This window comes from Notamacropus eugenii, chromosome 2, assembly GCF_028372415.1.
Source record: "Notamacropus eugenii isolate mMacEug1 chromosome 2, mMacEug1.pri_v2, whole genome shotgun sequence".
Taxonomy (NCBI): Eukaryota; Metazoa; Chordata; class Mammalia; order Diprotodontia; family Macropodidae; genus Notamacropus; species Notamacropus eugenii.
Genome location: NC_092873.1, coordinates 354,423,996 through 354,446,312, shown reverse-complemented (window position 1 = coordinate 354,446,312; position 22,317 = coordinate 354,423,996). Strand labels below are relative to the sequence as shown.

The window sequence follows — 22,317 nt, the reverse complement described above, 5'->3', positions numbered from 1 at the left end:
AGGAGGTGAGAGAGGGAGAGAGAGAGAGAAAGAGAGAGACAGAGACTGAGAGACAGAGAAAAACCTACATTACTGATTTGGTCCTGAGTCTTCTTAATCCTCTGAAGCTCAGGTGTGTCTGCCACCACGCTGAAGCCCTTGCCCTTGTTCTTTTCAAATTCTTCCTTGTAACGCACCTAGAGGAAAGCAAAGAAAGTGAGCTGCAAGGAGGAACTGCTTGGGGGAGGAAATGGAAGGAACCCCAAACGGGGACCCTCAGGGGGATAGAAGGGGGAGTGAGGCAGAACTCCAAATTGGGACATCTGGGTCAAAGGATGGAAGGAATATGTTCTACTATCCCAAACACTTGGGGCTGACCCCAAAGCAGGAAGTGACCTGAAGGTTTCTTACAGGTCTTGGAAGGTGCCTACCAAGACTCTCTGGGTAAGAGCTGTTGAGTGATCATCACTGGCATCAAGCACTGTACCAATAGACAAAAAGCAGGTAGAACAGAGGAAAGCCACCAGCTTCTCGCTGGCACTACCAACACCTTGGAGTTTACCTAGAAAGGGTCAATGGGATGGAATAAGAGAGGAGAGGGAGTTGGGGCAGTGGGCAGAGGATGACCAGAACACACCACACTTTAACAGGGTTTCTTAATCCAGGACCTGTGGATAGATTTCAGGGTCTTTGTTGAATAGAGAAAAAAAAATTAGATCTTTATTTTCAATAACCTCTAACTGAAATCTAGCAATTTATGGATTTTACTTTATGTATTTAGAAACACCATTCTGAGAAGGGGTCCCCAGGTTTGACCAGACAGCCAGAAGGCCCCTGCATTAGAACCATCCCCAAGTGTTTGGAGGGTAATCCTATAGAAGGCAACACTGTCCATCCTGTCCCAAAGATTTTGAAACAGAAATTCAAGTAATACTGCAAAAAGAAAGACTGAGCTTAGAGAAAAATGGGAAGATCTTCCAGATGCAACTGAGGGATGAAGATTTGAGAATCTCCTCAGAATATACAGGAGTGGGCTAGAATGAGTTTAAGGGAGAGATAGCTCCTTGATAAAGTGTCACACTTGGATTCAGAAAGATCTAAATTTGAATCCTGCCTCAGTCACTTACTTAGCCTCATTTTCCCCATCTGTAAAATGGGGTGATAATAGTATCTACCTCCCAGGGATAGTGTGAGGATTAAATAAGATTTGTAAGCATTGTGCAAACTTTAAAACACTCTCTAAAGGCTAGTTATTTTATTATCGTTGTTTATTTTCATTACCATCATCATCATCATTAGGGAAAGAGAAAAATAGGAGGAAAAAAAGGAGGCCCTTCCTCCTTTCTCCCATGTGGATTGGGAATCCAGTAAGCCCCAGGTCCCTGGGACTTTCTCTCTGAGCAGCTGTTCCCTCCCTGACAGGCTCTCTCTCCCCCCAGCTCCAGCCTGTGTTTCCTCCATAGGGGGTGGCCCAGTCCCTGGAAGGCAGGTCAGCCCAGGACATGGAGCACATGGTTGAGCCTCCTGAGAGTTTCCAGGATGAGATCTGGGTGGTTCCCAGGCAAGGAGAGGGAGGGCAGAGGTTAGGGTGGAATGTACTTCAGCAAGGGCTGAACCAGATGATTCCGGTCCCCCCCATTCCCCCACCACCCACCACCTGTCACTTGGCCCCCAAACCCCAGAAGTCGTATGGCTTCCAAAGTGTGGGTCAGGAGCCTGTGAAAATGCCATTACAACACCACAAAAACAAAAACACTTTCCTCAGGACATCCCATGAATTAGGGAGGACAAGTACTAGATTTTTGGCTTGGTCTATTCAGTGCTTTACACAGTAGTCACAGACACTAATAAATGTGTGCTGAATTGGATTTTATGGATGAGGAAACAGAATCCCACAGAGGGTGAAGTGATTTGCCCCTGGTCACCAAAATTCAAACCTAACTCCAAACTCAGCCTCCTCTGCCTCTCTTTACTAAGAAGCTGAGAATTCCAAAAGACATCCTTATCCACATTTAATAATGCCACCCAGCCAGTCTCTGGGTCAGGATCCCCGGGCCAGCTCACAACATCCTGGGCTGGCCCCTTCTTTCATTTTTTTCAGTCAGCTTAAGAATGAGAGGCAGGGTATTATGATGTAGTGGAGACAGTCAGCCTTGGGAGTCAGAAAAACCTGAGTTCAAGTTTTCTTTCTGACACCAACTGGCTTCATGAATGTGATGAGGGCACTCCAAACTGGAGGGGGGATGCTGTTTTACATTGTTAGAGGGAATTTCCACATCAAACACTAATGTAGGTGGGCCCAACAGTAGTGAAATCACAAGCCTGGACCACAGACTACTTCTGCTTCAGCCCTGACTGTATCAGCAGAAGCTAACAAATGTAGTTCACAACTACATAAGTGTGGCCGGGCTGCAGAATAAGGAGTACACTTTATTTAAAGGGGGAAGGCTAAGAAAGGAGTCAGCTCTGAGTGACATCTGAAACAGGAAAGACGACCACAGGCTCTTGGGACAGAAAAAGCTGCAAGAGGCTAGATTAGAGACCACTTACAATTAAGGTCGCCAATCTGTAGTATTGCTCGGTTATACTGATAAATTCAAAAGATGCTAGACTTAGGACAGGAAGTGACCCATAAGCTCATCATCTTGGTCCAACCTCATCCTTTTACAAAGTTAAAAACAGAGGACCAGAGATTCCACTTGACCTGCCTAAATCTCAAAAAGAGCCACCTCTCCACTAGGACATCCACTTGCTACCTTAACTCCAAGTGAAGACAGTGAAGGCAGCTAACTTGAGTCAAAGGTTCCAAAGTCAAATCCTACCACTGGTGCTTACCAGTATGACTTGGGCAAGTTACTTAACCTCCCTGGGCCTCTATTTTTTTATCTGTAAAAAAAAAAAAAAAAGGGGGGGGGGGACTGGAGAGGAAATAGCTTTTGAGGTCCTTTTTAGCTCTAGAGATTTGATCCATGAATGATTCCAGATGCCACTCAGTCTCCTTCCAAGCAAAGCTCTATTCTTTCACTGGTTATCCATTGCCTAATGAGTAAAACCCAAACTGTGGAGATGGACAGTGTGCCAGATTTGGAGTCAGTGGGACTTGGTTTGAAGTTCTTCTGACCCTCCATTTTCTCATCTTTAAAACAGTAAATACGGGCAAGTCCTCTGCAGGTGTGTCAATCTTCACAGGACTCTTCCTCTTTGGCCGCCAGTTTTTTTATCTATTGAATTAGGTGACCTCTGAAATCCTTTCTAGCTCTTTATCTGGATGGCCTTCCAAGGACGGCCATTCTTCAAGTACAGCTTGTGTTTTCCCATCTCCTCTTCTTGAAATCCTACCATCTCCTACCAAGTCTGTTGGGCTAAGTCTCTTTGGAAGCAGGACTGCTGCCATGGTTAACCTGGGGCTCAGGGGCAACTCACTGATGAGAGCCCCACCAAACCTAACTCTCCTCCTACTTCTGCCCTTTTAAGGCTCGGGCCCTTTATCCAGGGTAATGGCCACAATGGTGACATCCGTTAGCTCTCAGCCTTCCTCCCCACCCCCAACACAGCTGTGCAAAGGGGTGATTCACTTTTAAGCTTGAAATGGTAGGCCAGGGAGGGCCAGAAAAAGAGCAGAGGACAGGGCTCTGGGCAAAGCACCGCATGTCACAACTGAAGATTCATTTGACACTCATCATTCCGGTACCTGGGGAAGGGACAAGGAATAACTGCCAATAACTAACCTTTAGATAAAGAACTTCACACATATGACCTTATTTGGTCCCTCATTGCTAGATACATGCTATTATTATCCCTGTTTTACGGATGAAGAAACTGAGGAAAAACCAAAGAGGTTAAGAGACCCAAAGCCACACAGCTGGAGTCTGAGACAGGATTTGAACACAGATCTTTCTAACCCCATGTCTATTGTATCTCTGTCACAATCTTCATAATGCTCTCAGACCTTTCCATCTGGCATGAGAGAGGATATTCTCCCAGAGGACCATGAATCTCTGAGTATTGGGGAAAGGTGCCAAGAGACATGAGTTAGGGGTGGGAGAATATCCTCAAGGTTCTCAATGTGCTATCTCCAATATAATCCCAGCCTAGAATTGAACACAATAAACATTTATTAAATACTTACTATGTGCCAGCAGCTGTGCTAAGTACTGAGAAATATAAGCATTGGTACTTTGATATCAGAGAACTGGCTGAAAGAAGGTTGATTTGTACTTTGTCCTCTTGGGTAGGATTTGAACCCAGGCCTGCTTGGACCCTGCCATGTGAACCATGTGGAATTTGTCTCCAGTGATCACAGCTTCTCCTCCTCAACAGAGAGTGAAAACAGAAGCCACACCTGACTCAGACTAGGGACCAGGAAGGTGGCCTATAAACTACACCCACACCCACATACAAACACACAGACCTGGTCTCCAAGGACAACACAGAAGTGGACATTTGAATCAGCCACAAAGAGCTGGGGACTGGGGTGTGGTTACTTGCATGTCTAAAAAGGAAAATCCTCACTAGGCTGTCCTCCAGCCCTTCCCTGTTTCAGGGTCTAAGATTAAAATGGAAGGGGGTACAACAGTATAAAACAGCCAGGAAAATAATGTACACCACAACGCTAACGATTAAAATGGAAAAGACCCAAAAACAAAAATGCATGCTGTGAAATTCAAGAAAATGTAAGGCTTCAAAGAAGAGAGATGAGGAGACCCCTCACCCCATTCCTTTACGAGGTGGGAGGTCCATGCGGGATGTGGAACGTTGTACGTACCCTTAGATCAGTTCTGCTGATCTCTTTTTTTTTTTTTTTTGTTTAAAAATACTATTTGTTATGTAGGACGGCTCTCTGGGAGCAGGAAGGGAAGGGATACTAGGGGATATCTGGATGATGTAAAAAAACAGAAGATGTCAAATTTTATTTATAGAGGGAAGGAAGAGGAAGAAGGAAAGGGAAGGGAAAAGGAAAAGGTCAAAGGAAAGGAAAAAGAAAAAGGAAAGGAAAGGAAAGGAAAGGAAAGGAAAGGAAAGGAAAGGAAAGGAAAGGAAAGGAAAGGAAAGGAAAAAGAAAAGAAAGTGAGTAGGGATGAGACAAGGCTAAGAGAAAGGGAACTCAGATCCCACCCTTCAGTCCATCTCTGCCTGGGTGGGGTAGGGGTGATGAGAGGAGGGGGCAGGGTTATTCCTCCTCTGCCAAGCTTCAGGGTGAGGCCACTAAGGTGGTCATTTCTGGATGGACACTCAGGCAGAAAAGTTAAACCAACCCTGTGGTTTCCAGCCCCAGTGGGGGTGGCCCTAGGTGTCCCAGACACCAAAGGTGCCACTTTGGGGGAACCAGTTTAGACAAAGGAAAAACAAGCCAACCAAAATAGATTGGTTGATTTCCAAAATAGAACAGGTTGGATTTCCAAAGTGATGGAGACACAGAGTCGAGACACAGTGACAGATCCAGAAAAAGGAACCACTTGCCTGAGCTGCTTCTCAGGGCTCTCTTAGCAGATGAGGACGTGGTAGGAGAAGTGAGGACTTCCTTTATGATACCCTAGCCTCAGCAGACAGTCCTCAGGACTTTAGGAAGTACACGTAGCCTACTTCCCTGGCCAGTCAGGAAGCTTGAGCTGGAGACAGCCAGCCCCATTTGTCTCTTTTTCACTGGCCCCCAAGTTTGGCTGTTGCCAGAGAGGTGCTTACGAACAAAGATTTTATGAAGAGCTTGAGGACACCGGCCTCCAGAATGAAACACTGCAGTCATACAAACTGAGTTCCAATCTTCCCTCTGATGTTTACTGCCTGTGTGCCCTTGGGTTATTTCACCTTCCTGGGTCTCAGTTTACTCAGATGTAAAAATAAATAAATAAAAACTTAAATACTTCTAAGGTCTCTTCCAGGTCTGACATCAAACCAATCACCACTTCTCTCTGAAGAAAAAATAGGAGTTATCTAGACTCTTGGCAAAATCTGGTTTTATCCACACCCTTTACCGTCCATATACTCTCTAGCTATTGGCCATCACCTGTGCTTGGTTTCCCCCCCTACTCCCGTGTCCTGGACAACCCTCTTTCCTCAGCTTTCTGTGCCCCCAGCACACATGAATGCCCAACAACCCCCCATCCCCCCACCCCCGCCACACACCCCTCTTTCAGGTATTTGACGCTGGGAGGAGAAAAGTGCTACAGCTGCCTCTTTTGTGAGTCAGACAAAAGAAAAGGGAATTGATATCTCTATCATGAGGAGGTTTAGAATTTCTTTCCCCTTGGAAGGGTGTGGATAAATGCGTGCGTATCATGTATGTCTGTGTGTGTATTCACTGTCTTTCTGACTGGGTTTCTCTGAGAAGGGCTCTGTCAGTATTACAGTCTAGAGTCCTTTCCCAGAGTGCCCATCACCCCAATTGAAGTCCCTGACACTGACAAGAGAACCTAGGGTTATAAATCAGCCCCATAAAAGTTGTCTAGAGGGTGGGAATGTGTGTTAGGGGTTGGGGGGGGGGGCACTAAAGCTGGGACTTGGGCCAAAACTCACATATCCCCCTCAGCTGTCTGGGGGATTTGGCTGGGGAGGGTTGATGTCCCAGGGCAGCTCTGGGAAGACCCAATCTGCCTGCCTCTTCAAGTCAACATTTGGTGAAATCTTATCCTTGTCACTGAGGCCAGTTGGCCTCCCGATTTTACCCCAAAATGGGGGGCCTAGCAGGCATACTTACCAAAGTGGGCACTTCTAAGCCCCCATTCTTACCCCAGGAAGCCTGCCAAAGACTCCTTGTTTTGCCTGACCCTCCCTACTGATATGCTACCCAGCAGCAGCCTGGCACCACCCCTCTTGTGCCAACGTGCCTGGCATGCTCATCCACTACCGAATAATTGCAGCTTCTCCCCTGCAGTGGAGGCGGGGGTCCCAGAAGAGACAGATGTGAATGGCTGCCATGTGTAAAAATGAACTTCCCTACTTCCCTCCTCCAGAGTTTAGAAAAACACAGGGAGTTCCAATGTGGGAGGAAGCAAAGGGTCATTGCCAGGTATAAAAACCAACTAAATCATTCTACATGGGACTTCTCAATTAGCCCTAGATGGGCTAAGCCAATTCCGCCTGTATTATAAAAGAAAAGAAAGACTGAGGTCCAAACAGAGGAGCATCTTCTCTAAGATCACTTTAGGGTAAAAACTTGAACCTGGGTATCTAAGTCAGTAAAGATATTTTGGTTTTGGGGTCTATTTCCCTATAGCTACCCCAGTGTCTTGCATGAAGAAGATTACTAAATTAATTAACAAATGTTTACTGAATTCAATTAACTCCCAGCCTCTTACAGCCCCATCCTGGTACCCTGCAGAAGCTTCTCAGGTAACAAGAAGAAACAAAGCCTTGCTCTTAAGATGCTCACCTTGTATAAGAGCTCTCAGCTACATGGCATTTTTAAAAGTCCACTACTCAGAATGTCCCTGGGTTGCCTTTGCAAAATGAGGTGGGGGTGTTAAACTATGTCATCTCTAGGGTCTCTTCTAGCTCTGGACCTATGATCCTCTTGCTTTCCTCACCCGTGTGCTTGGTAAAGGTATATTTGTTTTATTATCAGACTAGGCCAAAGAGAATGAAAAAGGAAAATTTTCTAGGAGGAGGCAAACCCAAGTCACACATTCCAAAGTCAGATGTACTATTTTTTTTATTACTAACATTCACTGTTTGGAGTTGCTTTCACCCCATTCAATCACTGATGCAAATAACCTAGAGGTAACTGGAGGTAGCCCAAGACCGATTCACAAATGATCAGCTTGCGTCCCTTCCTCTTCTCAGTCATGTTCTCTGGATGGGGATGGGAATTTGGGGGCTGCCTTTTGAGGGCTAAGAAGGGTCCCTGGAGGAGGGAATCTCTCAGGGAAGTCCACCAGACTTCTATCCCTGGCTAGAAACTAAGAATGAAGGAGTCATCTGTGATACAAAATAAATAAATAATGGAATTAGAGGCAGGCAACTCTGGACCGAGCTGCAGCTATTCAATTAGCTTGATGTGTGCCAGGGGACAAATTACTGAGGCCTCTTCCTGGGTCTCAGTTTCCCCCAATTTAAAAAAGAGAAATGAAGGGGGAAAAGTAGTGGATCTGACAATCCATGACTGCCAGACCTGATTCCTCTCTGAAGACAAAACCTAAGCTATGTCTGGCTTTCTCCAAGTGATACTTTTCCCTCTTCCTGCCCTAAGTCCGTGCAATGGATAGCTACTGACTACCACCTATGCCAGCTTCCCACAGTGTTCAGTACAGGTCTCTTCCCCTATCCCGGAAACAGCACAGCCTGGAAATGAATGATTCAGGGAGAGGGAGCAGCTGTGACTCCTGGGGAACTGGGTGACTGGTACATAATGAGAAAATCCCTCGGAGGATTGAGAATGCACTCTGAAGAACAAAACTCCCAAAAAAAAGAAGGGAGAAAGGAAAAGAGGGAGAGAGGGAGGGAGGGAGGGAGAGAGGAAGGAAGGGAGGGAGGGAGGAAGGAAGGAAGGAAGGAAGGAAGGAAGGAAGGAAGGAAGGAAGGAAGGAAGGAAGGAAGGAAGGAAGGAAGGAAGAAAGGAAGGAAAGAAGGGAGGAAGGGAGGAAGGAAGGAAGGAAAAAAGGGAGGAAGGAAGGAAGGAAGGGAAGGAGAGACGGAGGGAGGAAAGGAGAAAAGGAAGAAGAGAAAGAAAAGAGAGAGGGAAAGAAGGAAAGGAGGGAAAAAACCAAGGAAATAAGAATTTATTAAGTACTTACTATGTGCTAAGCACTTTAAAATTTTATCTCATTTGAGTCTCACAATATATGTTATTGTCTCCATCTTACAACTGAGGAAAGTGCCTAGGGTCACACAGCTCCTAAGGTGTCTGAATCTGCACTGAACTCAGGTCTTTCTGCCTCCAGCCCTCTATATCCATTGCCCCACCTGTCTCTTGTACCAACAGCACAGCTGAAAGGGTCCAATGACCTCCTAATGTCATGATGTTCTTTGGGTGTGGGAGCATTGGTTAAAATTAAAACCAGTCTCCTCACTTCACAGTCCCATCTCTCATATCCGGTTAAAGAACTGACTAAGAGGTCACTGTTGGCATCTCAAGAGAGGCAATTAGCCTCCCTTATCATCACAGGGATGGCATGATGATAATACTCTACCTGCCTACCTCACAGAGTAGTTAGGAGGGGCTATATTATTACTGAAAGCCCTGCAGCCACCATCAGGGAAACAGACCCTGGGGAGAAGAGGGCCTTCCACTCCACCCAGCAGCCACCTCCAGGAAGTGTAGGCCCTAGAGCCCTAGGAACAGTTGCACCATCTTCCTCCCCTCAACGTCCAGAGGAGCAGCCTCTGCAGGGATGGAACCTGACTACTTCCTCTGCAAATGATGAGCCTCCCCCTGCCACCTCCTCAGCAGCCACAGCAACGGAAGAACCAGAAAGAAAAAAAAAGAGTCCTCACCACCAAAGTCCTTAGTACCACCATCAACAGACAGACTTTACTCAAGAAAATGGGTGCAATGAAAAAGATTCAATACTATTGGCATTGCTGCTTGCTGCTTCCTAAGAGCCACTGGGCCTTTCTGATTTACTTGCAGCTGGAACCTTTCATACAAGTTGCTTTGCCCCATCATACCCCCATGAGGATGTGAGCCTCCTGAGAGCAGGAAGCTTTTTTTTCAATTTTTATTCCCAGTGCTTAGAATCATGCTTGGCACATAGCAAGTCCTTAATTAAATGCTTTTTTTTTCATTCTTGCCTTGCTGTAGTTATTATTCTGTTAACAACAAATCACACAGCTTGTTAAGGTTTAGAGAGTACTTTCCTCAAGATACCCCTAGTTAGCAGGGCTTGAGTTTTATTTAACCCATTTTACAGATGATGACACTGAGGCTCAAAAAAACTAAATAACTTAGAATCATGCTGTAACTGGTGAGCATCAGAACTGGGATTTAAAACACAGACCTTCCTACTAAGACAAAGGTCCAAATAAGTTACCAGATGAGATGATAGATGGAAAGTGCTATATAAATATTAGGTTAAAACCACAAACACATCTAATGGGGGCCTTAGGTCTAACCAGTCCGGACCTAGTTCCTCATTAACCAAGCCCTGTGACCACTCCCAGGAAATAAAAAGGAACTGAGTCAGTGGTTAGTTGCGGGGGAAGAAGACTTCGGAGGTGCTTCAGATTTATGTGATTTCAGACAAGTCACAACCTCTTTTCAGTTTTCAGCTTCCTCATCCAAAACACAGGGATGAAAATACTTACCATATGTGGTCAAGTAATAGAGATGACAATTACTTACTCTATCTTAACTGCTCAAAGCCTCAATTGCCTCATCCATAAAATGGGGGTGAACACTTGCCCAATACTCCTTACAAGATATTATGAGGAAAATACTTGTGAATTCTTTTTTTTAAGAGCCCTTTAGAGACATGAGTCACTGCTAGAGTTTCAGGAGCATGACAAGTTCTCAAAGGTCACCAAATGGTACCAGTTTGTAGATGGAAGGCAACAGTGGGGGAGGGTGGAGCAAAAGGGTAGCTGCCCCAAAACCTGTTGTGTAACTAGAAGGGAAAGGAACCCTGGCCAAAGGTTACACCACCCACCAGCACCGGGGTCCCAGCTCAGGCTCCTCCTTACCTGGCTCTGGAGCTCACTCTGCTGCTTAAGACGCAGATTCTCCGGGGTGTCGGCCACCATCGTGAATGACTGCTTGGGGTAGTGTCTGTAACACAAAGATGGGACAGTGATCATCCTCAGAGGCAGAAGAAATGGGGAACCCTCATGCTTCCTAACCCAAAGCTATCTATAGCATCCTCTCCCAATATCCTCTGACACTATTACAGCCCTCAGGCAACCTCTCATCCTACTCCTTGTTATTCAGTCCTATCTGACTCTTCATGACCCATCTGGGATTTTCTTGGCAAAGCTACTGAAGTGGTTTGCCATTTCCTTCTCCAGATTATTTTAGAGATAAGAAAACTGAGGCAAACAGACTTAAGTGACTTGCCCAGGGTCACACAGCTATTATGTGTCTGAGGCTGGATTTGAACCCAGGAAGATGAGTCTTCCTGACTCTAGGTCAGGCACCCGGTCCACTGGGCCACCCAGTTGCCTTATCAACTGGATTATTTCAATAGCCTGAAGTCTGTCTCCCTACCTCAGGCCCCTCTCCATTCTAATCTGTCCCCTACTCAGCCACCTAATTGATCTTACTAAAGCACAGGTCGGACCCTGAAACCACTGTATTCAATCATCTCCAGGGGCTTCCTGTTATCTCCAGGATCAAACCTAAATTTCTGTTTGGCTTTTAAAGCCTACTACCATTCTCCCAACCTTCCTTCCCTCTAACATTCTCCCTCCTAACCTCCTAGCTCCCTTCAAAATCCTACCTGCAAGAAGCCTCTTCCAATCTCCCCTTTAATACTAGTGCCTTTCCCCTCTTTGATTAGCTCCAAATGGTCCTGTCCATAGCTTGTCTGTAGCTGACCACGTGAATGAAGTCTGTCCCCTCTTTTAGATAATGAGCTCCTTAAGAAAAGGGAGAGATTTTGTCTTTCAGCATAACTCTTGCATTTACTTCCCACAGTGCCTGACACACGAAGAGTGTTTAACAAATGCTTGGTGACTTGACTTGATTCCCAAGATCAACCAAAAAGCATTATTAAACAAGGAGCAACTAAGTGTCATGGTGGGGAGAGTTCTGAGCCTGGAATCAGGAAGACCCAAGTTCAAATCCGGCCTCAGACACTGGGCAAATCACTTAAAAGTTACTTAAGCTCTTTGCCTCAGTTTCCTCATCTGTAAAATGAAGATAACAATAGCACCCACCACCCAAGGCTGTGGCAAAGTTCAAATGAGATAATACACTTTCCACACAGTCCCTGGCACAGAATAGGTGATATATAAATGTTAGCTACTATTTTTTTTTTTTACTAGGTGCCAGGAACTATGTTAGCTGATTGGAATGAAAAGGAAACAATGCCTGCTTACATTCTATAAGGCAGGGGTTCTGAACATTTTTTTTTTTTTGCATTTGTGGACTCCTTTGGCAGTCTGGTAAAGCTACTTATAGACTCTTCTGAGAATTATGTAGTGTTTTTTAATTCATAATTAAAGGAAATGCTAAAATTTCAGTTGCAGATTAGTAGGAAACAGATTTTTCCCCCCATGTAAGTTCATACACCTCCTGAAATCTACCCACATGAGACCTCATGGATCCCAGGTTAAGTACTCCAACAATAGGAGACTATATAACATACACTTATCTATAGACAGAATAAATATAAGAAAATACAAGGCAGTTTGAGAAGAGTAGAGAACTCAGGAAAGGCTTCTGTGCAAGAGCTGGTACACTGGAGGTCAGTCTGGAAAGAAGGAAGTGATTCTTCAGAGATGGTGATGAGAAAGCACACAACAGAAACGACAGTAACGTTTACATAGCACTTTAAGGTCTGCAAAGAGCTCAATCTCATTTGCTTCCAGGCATGGGGGATGGCAGTGCTAAGGCACAGTGAGGAGAGATGAAGATAATATGTGCAGAAAGCAACAAGGTCAGTCTCACTGGACCAAAAAGCCTGGAAAGGGGAGTCGAATACAGTAGGGTTAAAGATGTAGGGGGGAGGGTGGGTCAGTTGCCTGGGCTTTAAAAGCCAAACAGAGACGTTTATATTTAATCCTAGCAGTAATAAATAGGGAGCCATTAGAATTTACTGAGGTGGAAGGAGGGTGACACAGTCTGGCCTGTTCTTAAGGAAAACCATTTTGATTAAATATGTGAAGAGACTTAAATCAGGGAGACTAATTAGGAGGCCACTGTTCAGGTGAGAGGAGGTGAAGGCCTGAAGTATGACTGTGTAAGTAGTGAGAAGGAGTCAGATGCAAGAGATGTTCTGGAGGCAGAAATTCAGCAAATATTTGGAAATTCTGGGTGGGGAAGAATGAGGAGCCAAGAATAATGCCTGTGTTTTATCCCAGGGCACCAAGGTGGTTTAATGTATAAAACACCAAGCCTGGAATCAGGAGGACTCATCTTTAAATCAGGCCTCAGACACTGACTGGTTGTAGGACCCTGGGCAAGTCACTTTACCACCCCCATTTTCCTTAGTTTCCTCATCTGTAAAATGAACTAGAGAAGGAGATGGCAAACCATTCCAATACCTCTGCCAAGAAAATCCCAAATGGGTTCAACTGAAAAACAACTCAACAACAACTAGTATCCCTGCCAGCCTTTACCCACCAAGGCCTCCATTATACTCTCTTATGGATCAGTCACAGTTTTAACCAAGGCTGGCTTTCCCTCATCCCCTGGATCTCCCTCACTGATCACCTCAGTGCCCACAGGCAAACTCAACTTGTCATCAGCCTGAGCCAAATGAGACTGGAAAAGCCCATTTACCCCCATAACTAAACATCAACTATGCATTCCTGAGCCTGAGAGATTCTTTGGGGTTAGGAGGAAGGATGGTGTAGAAAAAGAGATACATATATGTATATATGTGTGCATGACACTGTGTATATGTCTAGATATAGGAATGGATACAGATATAAAGTATAGTCAACACTGGAAACTCAGGAATTGTGGGAACAGAAGACCTAAGTGGGAAAACTGGTGTTGATGCTTTCCAGACCATGAAACCTGGACACACCCAAACTTCTCCAAACCCCAGTTTTTTCATCTGTTAAATGGGGGAGTGATAAAACTGGTACCACTGACCTCACAGTGTTAATTCTGAGGAAAGTACCATGTAAACTGTAAATGTGATCTATGTAAATGTGGATCCCTCATCACCACCACCATCATCATCACTCCCAAAACAGAAATAGTTAACTGCATGCCAGAGGCCAGGCAAAGACAGTCCAACATGCCATGCTGACCCCAGATGATGAGGTCCTCTATTGCTGAAATAGATAAATGACCAAACCCTCCATTGTCCCCAGTGGTTGCTATGTCATTCCCCCACTTAAGACAGGCAGTTCCCACAGTAAAGTGAGGAAAGGACAAATCTGAAAGGTCAGTGCAAGGGAAGCTGACAAGAAAGTCATGGGATGAGTCTTGAAAGAGTTGGTGGGATGACATGAGAATCAGACTGGATTATCAGGCTGTGTGCACCTGGTCTCCTGCCACCAGACAGCCCGTGCCCAAACAGAGTAGCTTTATTCTATGCTGCTGGGGGCCTCTAGAGAAAAACATTCCCTCTTTGCATCCACTGGACCATGAGAGGTGAACAGGAATATCTGAGGGGAACTCTTAGGAAGAATTTCCTTGCATTGAGAACCAGGAACAGGATAAAGCTGTGAAGTCTTTCTTTTCTTGGGATGGGGTTGGGATGTATGTGGGTGGGGAAGGTGGTGCATTTTTAAACATAAAAAAGAGTTTCATTTGGCTGGATAGGGTGAGATTTGGAAGCAGGGGAAGGGACCTCCTTGAGGGCTGGCTCATCTCAACTCGAAGTCCTTGTGGCCAAGACTTCTGTGTGTATTCAGAGAAGGGGAAGGAGGATTGGAAGGTACCGCAGAGAAAGCCTGGACTGCATTTGTTATAAGGTGGTGTGTGCGTGTGTGCGCGCATGTACGCACCTGCGTGAGTGTGTAAGGTTGCTAGTCGGGTGAGCTAAGCAGGGGTCACTGTGAGTAACGCCCATAGCTGGAAGAAGAAGGAGCTTCAAGACCGCACTCACGCACACATATACACTTTACCCTAAGATTCCCTGTGAGCTAACAACCTCTGCCTGACAGGCCCTAGCTTTTGTGACAGCTGAAACACCCAACCCACCCTGACAACTGGAGGAAGTGGGGGTGGGAAAGGGGAGAACTGGCTTGGATGCCAACAGAGGTTAATCTAAGAGTGGGAATTTTAATCCCACATCAGATTAACTTGGTTCAACTGGAGAGAAGGTCAGACACCAATCTCGCTCACTCACCCTCCACACTGCCGTCCTCACCCTGCATTTGACCCCCTTTTAGAAGGGCAGGGCAAGGGGGGTGGGGCAAGCAGACACTCAGGACTGCTGCTAGGCACAATATGCTCCCCTACCACCAGAACCACCACTGGTGAGCCATATAGGGCTCTCCCCTCCTGTCCCCTCCCCCCTCCCAGTTCTCTGTTCCTTAGGTTCCCATGGCAACCTCATCCCCAGCTCCAGGCAGAATGGAGCACCAGCAAGCATGCAAAAGGGAAAAGAGGGTTTTCAGGTGGGGGAAGCCATTCAGGAGACAGCTGAGCAGAAACGGAAAGCAAGCAAAAGACAGCAGAGACATGAACCTACAAAGCTAAAATTCAGGGAGAGGGAGAGCCCTAGAATGGGAGATGAGGCAGCACCTGTTCTGGGCCCATAGGTGTCTCTCCTGATTCCTTCCAGATTGATACCTATTGGCTTGAGATAGAGGTTCACTCCACCTTGGGATAGAGAGCACAGGCCAGGTCAGGGAATAAGGCTTGGAGACAGGGAAGGAGTAGGATTACGATTAGTGTCATGTATTCTTTTGAGGAGTGAAGGGTATGGAACGATCAACCTAGTAACCTGGAGAGGCATAGAATTTATTCAACCCCTCAAGATTTTCCAGTTCTTGCCCCCATTTTGCTCCCACTCTGAAGTAGGAGCTGAGAAATCCCTAATATATTTTCCTCTCTCATCCTAAACTGGGATGTCCCTCATTTAGCTACTCAAGAGAGAAGTTTTCCTTACTAGTCATCAGTTAGGAAAAGGAAGGAAGGACAGAAGGACCCAGACCTCCTAACTTCCAGCTTTAGGGTGACAAGTGGGGGCAGAGTGCTACACTGGAAATGATATTTGGAAATAGGAGCCCTAAGTTCGAGTCCTCTCTGGGCTTCAGTTTCCTCATCTTCAAAGAGCGGGACAGATGGTCTCCAAGGTCCCTTCCAGTTCCTATAAACCTCTTCTGTTCTCATCTGAAAGCGCCTGCTAGAGGGGAGCCTTAACTCTCTTCTCCTAAATCCAAGGAGTTGGCACCTCACCATGGACTGCCTCTCCCATTCCACAACAACATCATCCTCATCATCATTCCCTGTGGAAGCAGGCAGACCCAGGGTGGGGCAAGCTAAGGTCCAAGGAAGGGAAAGCCTAGCAGCAGCTCCAAGGGGAGGAAAAATCCAGCATTTACAAGGCTAAAACCAAGATCAAATTATTCCCTGTCTGTCGAGATGAGACAAAGACACAGCCAGGCGACCAGGCCCTGAGGCGTGACAGCAGTTGCTATCAGCAACGCTAAGAGCCAAGGCACGGATTAAGGTGACAGTGGCAAGGGCAACGCTGGCATTCCAGCATTCAGTGGGTGTCCTCCGTTTCCCACCCCCACAATTCTGCCTTAACATCATCTCACATCATTCATGTTCACATTTAGGGGGTGGGGGGAGATCCTGGAGCACCAGACATTGCAGGCTTCTCCCACAAATGGGAGAAGGGTCTATAACACAGGCTTCCCCCTCCCCAGTGTTCTATCCATTGGCACAGGCCCCTTTGCCTTCTGAGGAGGGAACAGCGCCAGCTACTCTCTCTGGAGGGAGACCTCCTCTCTCCCTGTTTTACAATCTACCTAGAGTGGCAGCTAAAGAAGGGGCTAACCTGGGAAGCTCTATTGAAAGGACCCAGAGCAAAGAAAGGGCTAGCCTCTCACCCACAGATGGACATGGTGCAAGAGTGGATGGGAAAACTATTCTCCCTCCACTGGAGCCTGGAGCTGCTAGTCTCAAGGTTGTGGACAGTAGGGGCAGGTTTCTAAAGAGACTAGCAGTCTCACTTTTCCCCTTCTTTTCAAAGGCCAGCTTCTAAGATGGAAAGCAACTAAGATGGGAAAAGCAAGGGGGAACCAATGGGGACATAAGCTCCATCCTCCCTTCTCAATTCCCCTCTCCCCCTGCATTGTGAGCTCCCTTTCCCACTAAGTCTGGCCCCTTCAAAAACTGCAGGCTTATTTTTTTAGACCCAAGGAAGTGGTACTGCTAACCACTTAGGAAAAATAAACAAAGGAAATAATCTGGGTCCCTCAAATAACCAAAGCCTCTACATCCAGACTCCAGAAATGGTTCATTCCTAGAAACACCTCCCTGAAAAAAAGTGCTGAGGAGGCAGGGAGTCTGACCCTGTTCCCAGAAACCATTCCTCACTTTCTGACCCACTGAGGGGTGCAATGAGGCCATAGCAGGGATAAAGGGTAGAGGCCAAGAACTTCCTGGACCTCAGGGATGGGAAGCCACAAGAAGGTGAGCCCCCTATGGCAAAAAGAAACCTGTTTAGCCCTTAGTTGGCTGGATGGGAGTTGGCTCTTATGCAGGGGGTTTTACTCATTTCTGTGTCATGGACACCTCCTTTGGTCAATCCTACATACCTCCTTTTCAGAATGTTTTTAAACGCATAAAATAACATGAGATACACAGAATTACAAAAGTTATTAAATTTTAAACTTAAATATTTTAAAGGAACAAATACACAGATACCAAGTAAAGAATTAGTCTACAGTTTTCCCTTCCACATTGAGACTTTCCCCATTGTGATTGTGATACATCACGGGTCATCATAAGAAATTAAATGGGAATTTAGGAGGAGTTTTGCAGAAGCTGCAGACAACACGCCAGCAGATGACAGAGAAAAAGTTTAGAAACTCAGAAATGCATAAAATGTATGTATAGTAATGTATAATATCAACATATTTTCTCTTTTAACACCATAAATATACACAATTTCTTCTTCTCTGGCACAAATGGAAGATAAAAACAATTTTACACAAATTTTCCAGATTGCGGGGGCACTGCACCCCTAACCCCAAGATATAAAAGAGATCAAACTCTCAAAGTCACTTCTAATGGGAAAAACCTGGTTCTCTGGGTGTGCGATGGGGAGGAAGGGGGAGGCCATTTCGGGAAGCTATTCTACTTAGCTTTTTATGAGCTTGACATAAAGCCCTCACTTAACCCCCCAGCTCCAAAAAGGTTATAGCTTCCAATCAAGGTCAGACATTTCCCTGCCAAAGCTTCACCCCTTTAAGTCTCCTCAGCCACTCTCCCTAAAGACAGAAAAGTTTTGGCATGGAATACAGAAGAACTAAGCCAAGATCCCTCCCTCCCTCCACCCCACCAAAAAAAGGTGTTTGGAGGAAAGAGAGAAGATTAAGAGGGAAGGACAGCTTAGGAAGCAGTGTGGGCCTGCTTGTTAACTTCCAGAGTCCAAGGACACAGATTCCGTTCTGATGCCTGCTACCTCTGTGACGTTGGACAGGTCATGACTTCCCCAGGGAGCCTCTTTCATCTCTCAGTCTACGTTCAGTGAGTTCCTAACCCTCTTAACCAAACCTTGCTCCTGTCCTCCTCTGACCCCATATTAAGATTCTCCCAGAACACACCAACTAAAAAAAACTTGAGTTTCTTAGAAACCAGGAACAGGCAAACAGAGGCACAGGCAAGCAGAGAGTGCTTCTCCAATAGCATGGCTGCCACACCTATCTCCCAAATAGGGCCTTTCCTCCTAAGCAAGCATCCCCTCTTCCCCTCACCTCTCCCTTTGGTCTGCCTTTCTCCCACATGAGGACCAGTGTGTCTGTTTCTTAGGGCCCCTAAGTATCAGGTCTGGGGTGGGTTCAGACCATTCTGGAGGTGAGAAAAATTGAATCAACCAACTAGTCAGTGGCAAAGAATCCAGGTTTCCTAACTCCTGGTTCATTCAACTCCCCTATAATCTTGGGTCCCTACGATTGTCTCCTTTTTCCAAGTTATTATCCATTTAGAGCTCAGGGGTCATCGTTCCAAACCCCCCTCCCCATTTTAGACAAGAAAAGTGAAGTGACTTGCTCAACAAAGTCACAGAGGTAGTTAGCTATTATTAATAGCAGAACTAGGACTAATAAAAGAACAGCTCCCACTTATACAGCTTTCAAATGCCTGCCAAGTACTTTTCCCTCATGGTCTCTTGGTCTCTTCCCAAAAACCTCAGCAGGTAGGTACTATTTGTATTCTCATTTTACAGAGGAAAAAACTGACACCCCTCTGACTCCTTTAATCCAATCCTCTTTCAGCAGAAATACCACGATCCACCCAAGCTCACCCTGCCCCACCCACTAGGTTTTCTTGACCCAGCAAAGGCCCCCCAAAGCTTCAGACCATTTCCTTTTCCAATGACTTACGGGTCAAGCAAAGGAGGAAAGCACAAGCCCATTCTACTGCTTCTTCTCCAGCCCCAATGACAGCCTGCTTCTGGGCTCATGGTAAACCAGGGTAAGTTGATACCCCAATTGGAAAGGGACTCAGAGAGGACCTGTGTGAAGGTATGCCTCCCTTTAAGAAAATTCAGTAGACAGAACTCTTGCCAGATGAATGACTCGGGGGATGGGAGAAGGGTCTATTTGTTCACATTATCTCTGCTTTACAGAAAGATTTACTAAAAGCTTCTTTAAAGCCTGTCTTCCCCTGCCCTGATATATTTAAAATACGATCCTACTTACCAAAAATTTACATTTGACACAAACTTTTCAGGACCCCTCTCTATGTATAGCCAGCCAGCTTCATGTCTGTGTGTACAAGGATGTGTGTCTTACACCTCTAGGAGTGATAAGATCTGGTGTGAGTACAAGCACTAGGCTTCTTTTCCAATATAGCCTAGTTTACTCCCATACATACCCCCATCCCCCACCTCCTCTATGAACACATATGTGTGTGTGTGTGCGCATGTGTATGTGTGTGAGAGAGAGCGCACTCGAGAGCACTAGTATGTGTGTGGTGCCATCGCCAGACGGGAAGTCTCAGAGCCTGGGGACGCTCACTATTGGCAGGGAGCCAATGCTGCCAGTTTGGTTCGCCCCCCCCCACCCCCACCCAAATTCGAGGAAACTGAAGAGGCCTTTTTGTCGATTGAGACATTTTCCAGAAGCCACATCCCAAGCTTGTGAAGCCAACAGGAGAAAGAAGAAAGAGCTACTCACTTCCAGCTACTTCCCACTAACCCCCACCTCCAATAGCTCCCCTTCAAAGATTTGGTCTCATCTCAGTGCTGGGAGCCTGGCCAGGGAATCCTTCTACCCATTCAACTCTCCACTCCCAACACACTAGGGTGGGACACATCCCACTCCTCCCGACAGGCTACACTGAGTAACTATGTCTGCTTGCCCTCGGGTTTGGCACAAGGTTGAACCTACGTAAGCTGTCAAGCTCTGCCCGGAATGGGAAAAGCAGGTCATAGGGCTGGACTCCCAAGATCCTAAAGGTCTGTGGTCTGGGCAAAGGGAAACAATGGAGTCACTGCTGCTACTTCCCCCTAAGGGGGTAGGAGTAGGAAAGCAGGGGGAAAGATGACAGCTGTACTTGGACCAAATGAACCATAGACAGAAGGGTGCTGGAGTCAGAATTCTGGCAAGTGTGCAAAAGAGAGGGTAGGCTTCCTCCCAAAGCAGTAGGGTAAAAAAGCAGTAAGATTTGAAGGTTGAGGATCTGGAATCGAATCCATGCTCTATTTGCTACCTGTGTGACTTTGAGCAAGCAACTCATCCTATCTGGGCCTCATTTCCTACTCTATATAATGAAGAGACTGAACTAAATGATTCTGGAGTTCCTTTCCTGCCTTTAAATCCACAATCCTATGAAAGCATGCAGCTTCAGTTCCCAGGTGACTCTTCCTGGGGGGTGGAAGCAGGGAAGGTAAAAAAAAAAAAATACTCTCCCAACAGACCTAGTGGAAGAAAATGCCCTGTTTGTACCTTCTTGTGGGTGAGGGAGCAGCTTACAGTCAAAGGGCTGGGTCTCCAAATTAGTTAAGTGCCCACTCCCACGCCCCAAACAATGCTAGACTACCTTGGCATCCTGGGAGAGGGTTTGGTGGGGTAGGGAAAGAAAAATGATTCATATCCCCAACCCTTGGAAGAGAAGGAAATGGTGGGGGAAGAACATGGAAAAACTGCAGGGCTGAAGCCCCTGGTGCCAGACTCACAGAACATACGGCCAAAGACACCTGAAGCAATAGTAGCAGAGTTGTTAAGTTTGGGGTTTTTTTGGGTAGGAGGAAGAAGACAGGAGACTGAGGGGAATAATGGTTCAAGTTCCTGTCACCTGGAGACATGCAGAATCAGAGTTAAGAGAAGAATTAGGATAATAGGGCCTCCTTCCTGTAAGGGACAGAATCAGCTGATTAGATTAAGGATGGCAAGGTGGTTCCCTTCCCCTACCCAAGGCTAAGGCAAAAGGAAGAAAGAAAGGAAGAAAAAAAGCTTGTTTTGCTGGCCGAGAGCCAAGGGTGAGACAAGAGACCTCTGTGCTCTGTTGGGTTACAGGATTCAGCTAAGGAAATGGAATAGCTTGTCCTCCTTCTCCCCCAATCCCCAGCCCCCACCACCACCAGTTGGGCATCCACTGACATTTCAGCATCCTCCAGGTCCTGATGCTGCTGTCCCTAGAGCAGGGGGAAGAAAGGACCAAGGCTAGGCCATCCACCATCAAAGTCCGAGGAATTCTTAATGAGGGGAGAATCTTCAGTAGGACTGTTTGGAGTACAGAATAAGACATAGTCTTAGGAGAGGAATTCAGAGGCTGTTCCAGCCAGGACCTCAATCAGACAAAAACATCCAGTCACCAAGGAGTTAACTGCCCTCTTTCTACCCCCAACCCAACCCTCCCCCCCAACCCCCCCATGCTGTAAGGAAGCTGCTGAAAACCAGAGCCTCTACTAGACTTGTGTGAGCCCTTAAGAATGTGAAGAATGTCCCATTTCCCTTGGGGTAGGGGGGTGGAAGAGGAGAGGCTTATTAGGAGAGAAGAGGTAGCGGGAGGGGGGAGAATAAGGACAGCTTTTTTTGGGGGGGAGTCTGCCCCTCCTCCTTCTAGCTCCCAACCACCAGAAAGGAATTTTAATCTCCATAAATTAAATGGAGAAACGACCTAGAACTATGGATTCCCTATGATACAGGAAGGGGCTTCCCCCCCACCAAGCAAAATCTCTAAGTCTTCACCACCTCTCCCAAAAATATTCTAGATTTTGCCTACAAATAAGCGTTGAAATTTATATCCTGTGATAGGAAAGGGTGCCCAGCCCAAACCAACCAAAGAGTAAAGAATGACTGGTCCTCTGCCTCCTCATCCCCACCCCCACCCCCACCTCACTCCAGGGGAAGGTAAACTCCTAAGGGCAGAAACTAACTCATCTTTTTGCCTCTGCAAGTGATCAGGGCAGCTTGATTTTATTCAGGAAAACCGAGGCATGGGTCCTGTCTGCCACATACTAGTTATGTGGCCACAGGCAAATCACTTAGCCCTAGGAGAGCACTACTGAGGGGAAGAAGACACAAATCCCTTTCTTCTCCCCCAAATTCCAGTTAAACACAATTCCCAGAGCTGAAGTGACTCAAACTATACATTACAGATGGGCT

At 46.3% G+C, this 22,317-nt stretch overlaps 1 protein-coding gene across 1 annotated transcript in view; it reads right to left on the bottom strand.

Moving 5' to 3' along the window:
• Positions 1-22,317, bottom strand: part of LASP1 (LIM and SH3 protein 1) — a 58,980-nt gene that overhangs the window by 23,567 nt on the left and 13,096 nt on the right. Inside the window, exons 3-4 of the mRNA XM_072646261.1 lie at positions 10,594-10,678; positions 69-176 (exon numbers count right to left, since the gene is read on the bottom strand). Of these exons, the coding sequence (XP_072502362.1) occupies positions 69-176; positions 10,594-10,678 (193 nt within the window). The remainder of the gene's footprint in view (positions 1-68; positions 177-10,593; positions 10,679-22,317) is intronic.